At 37.2% G+C, this 10,439-nt stretch overlaps 1 protein-coding gene across 1 annotated transcript in view; it reads right to left on the bottom strand.

Annotated features, from left to right (window-relative positions):
* Positions 1-487: 487 nt before the first annotated feature.
* The window catches only part of LOC127976952 (1-phosphatidylinositol 4,5-bisphosphate phosphodiesterase beta-4), a gene marked incomplete at its 5' end in the record, with an annotated part of 21,659 nt that continues 11,707 nt past the window's right edge, over positions 488-10,439 (bottom strand). Inside the window, 5 exon segments of the mRNA XM_052581544.1 lie at positions 488-2,278; positions 5,369-5,405; positions 5,560-5,646; positions 6,802-6,859; positions 6,945-7,046. Of these exon segments, the coding sequence (XP_052437504.1) occupies positions 2,190-2,278; positions 5,369-5,405; positions 5,560-5,646; positions 6,802-6,859; positions 6,945-7,046 (373 nt within the window).

Below are 10,439 nucleotides of genomic sequence, written 5' to 3'. Positions count from 1 at the left end.
TGTATCTGTGTTTCTAAACGTTTCTTCATCTATTTACCCTCATATTGTTATAAAGTTTACTGTATAGCTGTGTGTTGTGATCAGGGCCGTCTCAAACGTGGCTGCTAAGATCTTACGTCATGTGGTAGTTATGTGTCCCTCAGATGATACACTGTACTCCAGCTACGGGGCATGTTGTCACATTTCACTAAAATTCTTTTATGGTAAATAAAGAAAAATGTATACACTGTAATAAACAAAGCAACATATTTGTACTAGACAAGTGTGAAATTAATGCGAATAAAAAATTACCCCACGTGGATTTACACAAACTGAGGAAGTCAAAAAAGTGTCTCCCCTACAAAAGGTAATTGATACAGGAAAAAACAAACAAACAAAAAAAACATGGTTACCACACTTTTACTATAATAAAACCATGGTTAATTTTTGTGAGGGGTGTTTTACACATATGACATTTGCTGGGTTAGGAAATAAACACCTGCAACACTTTTCATTTAACACCTGGGAGAGTTTATTGGGACACATACTATAAAACAGTATTAAAGTAGCAGGATAACAACAGTATTTTGAGTTTTTTCATTGCTAGAAGTTTGACAAATACGATATATATATATATATATATATATATATATATATATATATATATATATTTATAAATACAAAAGCACTTACAGCATGATCCATTGAGAAGCAACAGAAAACTCAGAAGACAAAGGAATAAAAAACAGATGAAATTCAGAGCGCAACAGTTCTGCAAAAATAATCAGCTGTTCCTCAAACTATAATATCAGAGCAAAGGTCTACGAGGAGGTCGCACGACAGAACACATTCAGCTAGTGCAAACAGCGTCTAAGAAACTTAAACTACTCACTATTATATATTTATATCTGCATCTTTATATAAATAACCCCTTATTTTGGCATTTATCATGTAAAATAATTTAAACGTTCTACCTGACATATAGTGGCACATTTGTAAGCGATGGAGATTTAAAGCACTTTGCTTTCACACCAGATATGTGTTCACCGCCAAACACTTAAAACATGATGAAAAACAAGAAGAAAAACAACAACCAATAACATGATCTCAAAAGCCCTCGAACAATGAGTGTTTTTATCTTGTTTTTCAGAACAAATATCTAAACATCCTCAAATCAGGATTCATTTACTGGAGATGCAGAATGACACGAGATAAGAAGTCTTGTTTTCTGAAAAATCTGTCAAAATGAAGCAAATTTAAGTTTAAAACAAGAACAAATATCTACCCATAGGCTGCCTGTTGGGATATTTCTTTCTTGTGTTCACACACTTCATTTTGATACAGTTTTCAGAAAACAAGACTTAATATCTTTTTGATTGTCATTTTAATTTATGTTTTGCTTTTTAGATATTCTTACTGGTTGAAACAAGACAAAAGTGCCTAAGAACATCATTTCTTCTGCAGCGCACCTCTCTTTAAAACAAGTACCAATAGAATACACTTAAAAAATAAAAGACCGCGCACACAAGTGCAACCAAAGTTCAGTTTCGTGTCAGAGAAAGCAACTGGATTGCGTCGATGCGTCACGTTCTTCCAGATCCGTGCGAAGAGGATTCTCAGGAGAACAGAACCAGCGATTCACAAACTCATTCATCATCACAAAACCTCTCAAATAAAACAAGACTTGGGTAAAACGATCTTAAAAACACAGTAGAGGAACAGACACTGGTGTGATCTGGCTGCCAGACGCGTCTACATTCATGGTGTTCAGAGGAAAGCTACAGCTCTGCTACATCGGCAAAGATCCTTGACATCCTAACACACAGAAAGTGCTCAGGACGGGAGAAACACGGTGTGACAAACTAATCAGATTCTTCGTCCGTTCGCCTGACTCTGCTACGGTTAACTAGCTCAGTTAAGATACGACTTGAGAAGTTCATAAAGAACACTTCTGAGTTGTCGGCCATAGTGGCTGCAGCACTGCTGATGATGAAGAAGATGATGAAGATGATGGTGGTGGTGTATAAAATCGTGTTCACACCGCCTCCTCAGGAGCTGGTCTGAGCAGTGTGGGCGGAGCTACAGTAAGAGCTGGATTGGCTGGATGCCGCTGCAGAGGAGGAGTTAACCACGGTGGGCGGGGCTAGAGCTGAGGTAGGGAGAATGGGCGGGGTTTACAGCTGCAGGGGTTCAGGAGCACAGATGAAGACTCAGCTGACGGATGGAGCGCTTACACCACCGTGGCTGGTCTGCGGTCCATGTCCTCCTCCAGCTTCACCATCTTCTGCATGTCTTTGGCCTGGAGAATCACAGCAGATTGACAGAGCATTCATTCATCCGGATCTCGTCTTTAGAGTTTCCTATTCATGATTTAAAATGCTGTTGATATGACGCTGGCAGAATGAGTGTGAATGTGCATGGGCTGATTTTGAGCTACAAGGGAAAAAAAAGTGAAAAATGTGGAGGTTTTCACAATGCTGGGTTCATTAAGCACTCGTCTAGTGATCTCAATGCTCTCAAAGAGTAATTAAACATTGAAAATCATCTTTATATGTGTGTTTTCTGAGAGGAGTACTGACTGCGTGCATTCCTGATAAACATACACAGAATTACAGTCTTTAAGTTCAAGCAAACGTAATCTGTTGTGTCTTAAGTGAATGTTCTGGATCTATTGTGAGGTGTGTAAGATTATATTAGATCCGTTGGTTACAGTATGTCTGAGAATATTCAGTGTTCATCGAGCAATAAAAGAAAAGAGGACATCTCTCGCTGCACTTGATTGAACTGCTTTTGTAGATTTAATAATCAATTCGTTTGTAATGGACACACTGATTTTTACAGCTGATTATTTGTTTTTCTTGAATGCTTTTTTAATGTAAAATAAAAAAAGGTGATGCATTATTTGCTAAATGTATGTTGGTTCTACTGGGTTTGAATCTGTTCTAATTTTTAATAAAGATAAAAAGCTATATTGTGATTATTAATATAGTTATTGTGATTAAGAAGAGAAAAGATGCAGTGTTTCTTGGTGATTTTTCTTCAGAAAACGAACTTGATTTTTCTCAGAGCTGACTTTGCAGACGTGTGTTGTTTGGTCTGTCCTCTTTCACTAACCTTCCCCGCTGATCTGTGCTTATGTGAGAGTGCAATAATTCAGATCAAATGAAAATAAAAACAATCATGATTATATATATTTTTTTAAATAACCGTGATTCATAGTTTAACCATCATAGTGCAACCCCAGTATATTTATTTTCTTTATTCAGCCAATTTATAAAAAGAAGCAGAAAAGAAATATTTGAAAAACTCTTGTCTCTCAAATCAGAGGATGTTGTGGAAGGAAGAAGGAGGCGTGTATGTGTCTGATGACTCACTGAATCAATCTAATGATTCGTTCACTCTCTGAACATTTCTGAATGGGTTTTGACTCTCAACCACGGACTGTTACTTTATCATGTTCAACATCAAACTAAATCAGTGTAATTACTAAAATATTCATTAGTGGAATCATCAAGTACTGGAATCAGAATCAGTTTTATGTTCACGATTCCTGTCCTAAAACTGTGTTGTTCAGATCGCAAATTACATGTGGCTGTGAAAATACCTCCAAAAGATAACTATTAGAAAAGGTTTTTGTGTCAAATGAAAATATATATTTATATATATACAGGTCCTTCTCAAAAAATTAGCATATTGTGATAAAGTTCATTATTTTCCATAATGTAATGATACAAATTTAACTTTCATATATTTTAGATTCATTGCAGACCAACTGAAATATTTCAGGTCTTTTATTGTTTAAATACTGATGATTTTGGCATACAGCTCATGAAAACCCAAAATTCCTATCTCAAAAAATTAGCATATTTCATCCGACCAATAAAAGAAAAGTGTTTTTAATACAAAAAAAGTCAACCTTCAAATAATTATGTTCAGTTATGCTCTCAATACTTGGTCGGGAATCCTTTTGCAGAAATGACTGCTTCAATGCGGCGTGGCATGGAGGCAATCAGCCTGTGGCACTGCTGAGGTGTTATGGAGGCCCAGGATGCTTCGATAGCGGCCTTAAGCTCATCCAGAGTGTTGGGTCTTGCGTCTCTCAACTTTCTCTTCACAATATCCCACAGATTCTCTATGGGGTTCAGGTCAGGAGAGCACAGTAATACCATGAAGCTCCATAAAGCTTTTCAGCAGATGGAAGCATGAAGTGCTCCAAAATCTCCTGATAACTAGCTGCATTGACCCTGCCTTGCCCAGTACTTTGGACCACTGAGCCACAGTCCAGTGCTGCTTCTCTGTAGCCCATTTCCTGCACACGCCTGTGCACGGCGGCTCTGGATGTTTCTACTCCAGACTCAGGTTCCCCAAGGTCTGGAACCGGTCCCTCTCCACAATCTTTCTCAGGGTCCGGTCACCTCTTCTGTGTTTTTTGCCACATTTTTCCTTCCCACAGACTTCCCACTGAGGTGCTTGATACAGCACTCTGGGAACAGCCTATTCGTTCAGAAAGTTCTTTCTGTGTCTTACCCTCTCGCTTGAGGGGGTCAGTGATGGCCTTCTGGACAGCAGTCAGGTCGGCAGTCTTACCCATGATTGCGGTTCTGAGTAATGAACCAGGCTGGGAGTTTGTAAAAGCCTCAGGAATCTTTTGCAGGTGTTTAGAGTTAATTAGTTGATTCAGATGATTAGGTTAATAGCTCATTTAGAGAACCTTTTCATGATATGCTAGATTTTTGAGATAGGAATTTTGGGTTTTCATGAGCTGTATGCCAAAATCATCAGTATTAAAACAATAAAAGACCTGAAATATTTCAGTTGGTGTGCAATGACTCTAAAATATTTTTAATATATTTAATATATACATTTTTATCATTACATTATGGAAAATAATGAACTTTTATCACAATATGCTAATTTTTTGAGAAGGACCTGTATGTATATTTACTGAAGAGTCCCGTCTAGGACAGAAGCATGAGTTTGATTTGAAATGGAGCTCAATGACTGGTCGACTGCTGTCTGGCTTCTCTATGATGATTGGGAGAATTGTCAAATGGGCGGGACTTTATAATAACTGGCCAATAGCTGAGCAGCATTCAGCACAGTCTGTCCGAACACACCTGACATTATTAATAACTTCATCAGTCAAGCCGTCAGCAGGTTTACTGCAGAAGTCTGTGTTATTAGTGTTCAACCATACACTGATTACTGTACCCCCTGTGGTCTTGATATTTACAGAAATAAAAACCATATTGTTCAGATCCCGAGTCTCTAATATCTGAGACCTGTATAAATGTTTAATAAGTTCCTTCACCACGAGTAAATCTCAATCAGACAGAGAGGAGACAGATGGAGAGAACTGAAGAAAGAGGAGAGCAATGCGTGAGCCTACCTTGAGTCTGACTGTAGGCATGATGGGATTTCAAAAGCTGTTCAAAGAAAAGGCAAATCATATTTAAGGAATGGCTTCAGACGTCACGTGTAGGGAATATGAGTAATGGAAGACAAAACTAAAAATCAGATGAAATCAATGGAGGGGCAGCGCTCTTCTGAAACCCTGTCTCTGTGAGCGTGAGCTTTCACCTGCTCGTTGAACTTCTCCAGTTTGTCCAGCTGCTCTCGCTGGGATTTCTGCAGCTGCTCCAGCTCCTTCGCCTGCTTCATGGCCAGCTGAGGAAGAAGAACATCATCATCTTCATCATCTTCACAGGATTCATGTTCCTCACGCACATCAGTGAGAGCTACAGTACTACCTTTACAATCATTTAACAGATGCTTTATTCTGAACCCTTTCACAAGTGAGGAACATCAGTTTATATACAGAGAAACCCAATAATTCTGCAACAGGTAATTTACTGTTTATTTCTGTGAAGCTGCGTTGAAACAATCTGCAATGTATAAAGCACTGTCGAAATAAATGTGACTTGACTACAGCATCATTTTAGTCTCAGACTTTTAAAATGAAAATAAACAATGAAAAAAATCTTCTAAACATATTGCTGCAGAAACTCCTAATCTCAAGAAATAGGCTTTAGATCTTAAGATATCCTACAGATATGCATTTTAATTAAAATTATTTCACAAAAACAATACCTCTGAGTATGGAAATAACTTTTACTGAACCTTCTGATCAAACTGCAAGAAACGGATGCTCTTCCTCAGTAATTGAGTCTTGTTTTTCAGAACAAATGTCTAAAGACCCTCAAACTAAGATACATTTACTGAGGAAACAGATTGAACATATGAAGTATGAGAAAACATACTTGCTTTTCCAGGAAATGTGTCTTGATTTAAAGATATGTAGATGTTTGTACTGGAAATCGAGACTAAAATACTGAAGAAGAGATTTGTTTATTACAGCACATGCAACATTTACTGCCGTGACATCATGACTTCCAGACTTTCTGCTCTGATTTAAGACGTTTTAGGCCGTAATCCATGGAAAGGTGAATTAAGACTTATTAACTCTTTCCCAGACAGAGTTTTTGAAGGGCTAGGTTAGGGGTTAGGCCTGTTTTTGCAGATTTTTACTAAAATTGCATGGCCCCCAGAATATTTTATTGTATGAATATCTGAACATACAATACATCAAAATAAAGATCAGGCCCTCTACTTTCAAACAAGAAGAATGTTTTAATCTAGCTTCAAGCATTGTTTTTATCAACACTTGAATGTAGGTAGGTTTCATAAAAATGTATTTTGATTTTGGGATTGTGTTTAATTGTACAGCAACTTGAATACAAAATCCTCTTGTGACAAATGCATTTATACTGTTCACAGAACAGAGGCATAAGCATCAACTAAGACTAAAGAACATCAACCAACCCTTTTTCTCTCCTCAAGGAACTTTTTGGTGTTGCTGCTGTTCAGCTCCCGAACTCTCCTTCAACACAAACACACAAACCCATTAAACTGTGACAGACCATGATTTATTAATCACACTGTGCCGTCAGTGTGTCGTGCCGCACCTCTCGCGTTCTGCCTTGTTTTTGATGCTCTTGTCCTGGTTGATGGCTTTGCTGTTCTCCATCGATGTCTTTGCCTGATTGGCCTTCATCTCTTTGCTTTGCCTGTCCATCGATCACAATACAGACATGTTCAGAACACAATCCAGATAATTAGTGATGAATATGAAACATCATGCACAGGGCAAATGGAGAAGGGGTTCACACAAGGGGGGTTATCAGTGTAATTAATAAAGACTCTTGAGCTGAATAGACGGGTCGCTCTTCTCCTGAACTTACAGAGACTAATGCAACATTAATGCCTGTTAATTATGGCAGCCGGCCTCGTCTCTCCATCCTAATGAGACTCCACATCAGCATTATAAAGAGGAGAACACTGGCCGAGATGAATATGATGAACATTGATGATAGTGACGGTAGTGATGATAGTTAAGATAGTGATGACAGTGATAATAATGAAAATAGTGTTGACAGTGATGATAGTGACGGTAGTGATGATAGTGAAGATAGTGATGACAGTGATGATAGTGATGACAGTGATGATAGTGACGGTAGTGATGATAGTGAAGATAGTAATGACAGTGATAATAATGAAAATAGTGTTGACAGTGATGATACTGACGGTAGTGATGATAGTGAAGATAGTGATGACAGTGATGATAGTGATGACAGTGATGATAGTGATGACAGTGATGATAGTGACGGTAGTGATGATAGTGAAGATAGTAATGACAGTGATAATAATGAAAATAGTGTTGACAGTGATGATACTGACGGTAGTGATGATAGTGAAGATAGTGATGACAGTGATGATAGTGATGATAGTGATGACAGTGATGATAGTGATGACAGTGATGATAGTGACGGTAGTGATGATAGTGAAGATAGTAATGACAGTGATAATAATGAAAATAGTGTTGACAGTGATGATACTGACGGTAGTGATGATAGTGACGGTAGTGATGATAGTGAAGATAGTGATGACAGTGATGATAGTGATGACAGTGATGATAGTGACGGTAGTGATGATAGTGAAGATAGTGATGATAGTGACGGTAGTGATGACAGTGACGGTAGTGATGACAGTGAAGATAGTGATGACAGTGATGATAGTGATGACAGTGATGATAGTGACGGTAGTGATGATAGTGAAGACAGTGACGGTAGTGATGATAGTGAAGATAGTGATGATAGTGACGGTAGTGAAGATAGTGATGACAGTGATGATAGTGAAGATAGTGATGACAGTGATGATAGTGACGGTAGTGAAGATAGTGATGACAGTGATGATAGTGACGGTAGTGAAGATAGTGATGATAGTGAAGATAGTGAAGATAGAGATAACAGTGATGATAGTGATGACAATGAAGATAGTGATGACGGTGATGATAGTGACGGTAGTGATGATAGTGAAGATAGTGATGACAGTGATGATAGTGACGGTAGTGAAGATAGTGATGATAGTGAAGATAGTGAAGATAGAGATAACAGTGATGATAGTGATGACAATGAAGATAGTGATGACAGTGATGATAGTGACGGTAGTGATGATAGTGAAGATAGTGATGACAGTGATGATAGTGACGGTAGTGAAGATAGTGATGATAGTGAAGATAGTGAAGATAGAGATAACAGTGATGATAGTGATGACAATGAAGATAGTGATGACGGTGATGAAAGTGAAGATAGTGATGACTGATGAAAGTGAAGATAATGATAACAGTGATGATAGTAAAGATAGGCAAGGCAAGGCAAGTTTATTTATACAGCACATTTCATACACAATGGTAATTCAAAGTGCTTTACATCAAAGAAAGTAAAATAATCATGAAAAATAAGAAAAAATAAAACAAGCAATTTTAAAACTTTTAAAATGATTAAAACGCTTACTTAAAATCAATTTAAAAACGGTTAGAAAATGATTTTATATATAAAAAAAAAACTGAAAATATAGTGCAATGAGTTCGGACACAGCACAGTGCTCATTCAATAAATGCACAACTAAACAGATGGGTTTTGAGTCTAAATTTAAATGTGACTAGTGTTTTAGCACATCTGATCTCTTCTGGAAGCTGATTCCAACTGCGGGTGGCATAGTAACTAAAGGTTGTGAATGAAATGAAATGAAAGTGATGATAGTGATGATAGTGATTACAGTGATGATAGTGAAGGTAGTGATAACAGTGATGGTAGTGAAGATAGTGATGATAGTGATGACAGTGACGATAGTGAAGGTAGTGATAACAGTGATGATAGTGAAGATAGTGATAACAGTGATGATAGTGATGACAGTGATGATAGTGACGGTAGTGAAGATAGTGATGATAGTGAAGATAGTGAAGATAGTGAAGATAGAGATAACAGTGATGATAGTGATGACAATGAAGATAGTGATGACGGTGATGAAAGTGAAGATAGTGATGACTGATGAAAGTGAAGATAATGATAACAGTGATGATAGTAAAGATAGGCAAGGCAAGGCAAGTTTATTTATACAGCACATTTCATACACAATGGTAATTCAAAGTGCTTTACATCAAAGAAAGTAAAATAATCATGAAAAATAAGAAAAAATAAAACAAGCAATTTTAAAACTTTTAAAATGATTAAAACGCTTACTTAAAATCGATTTAAAAACGGTTAGAAAATGATTTTATATATATAAAAAAAACTGAAAATATAGTGCAATGAGTTCGGACACAGCACAGTGCTCATTCAATAAATGCACAACTAAACAGATGGGTTTTGAGTCTAAATTTAAATGTGACTAGTGTTTTAGCACATCTGATCTCTTCTGGAAGCTGATTCCAACTGCGGGTGGCATAGTAACTAAAGGTTGTGAATGAAATGAAATGAAAGTGATGATAGTGATGATAGTGATTACAGTGATGATAGTGAAGGTAGTGATAACAGTGATGACAGTGAAGATAGTGATGATAGTGATGACAGTGACGATAGTGAAGGTAGTGATAACAGTGATGATAGTGAAGATAGTGATAACAGTGATGATAGTGAAGGTAGTGATGATAGTGATGATAGTGATAACAGTGATGATAGTGAAGGTAGTGATGATAGTGATGATAGTGATAACAGTGATGATAGTGAAGGTAGTGATGATAGTGATGATAGTGATAACAGTGATGATAGTGAAGGTAGTGATGATAGTGATGATAGTGATAACAGTGATGATAGTGAAGGTAGTGATGATAGTGATGATAGTGATAACAGTGATGATAGTGAAGGTAGTGATGATAGTGATGATAGTGATAACAGTGATGATAGTGAAGATAGTGATGATAGTGATGATAGTGATAACAGTGATGATAGTGAAGGTAGTGATGATAGTGATGATAGTGATAACAGTGATGATAGTGAAGGTAGTGATGATAGTGATTACAGTGATGATAGTGAAGGTAGTGATAACAGTGATGACAGTGAAGATAGTGATGATAGTGATAACAGTGATGATAGTGAAGGTAGTGATGATAGTGATGATAG

This window comes from Carassius gibelio, chromosome B18 (genome assembly GCF_023724105.1).
Source record: "Carassius gibelio isolate Cgi1373 ecotype wild population from Czech Republic chromosome B18, carGib1.2-hapl.c, whole genome shotgun sequence".
Lineage (NCBI taxonomy): Eukaryota > Metazoa > Chordata > Actinopteri > Cypriniformes > Cyprinidae > Carassius > Carassius gibelio.
This window is presented reverse-complemented; position numbering and strand designations above follow the sequence as displayed.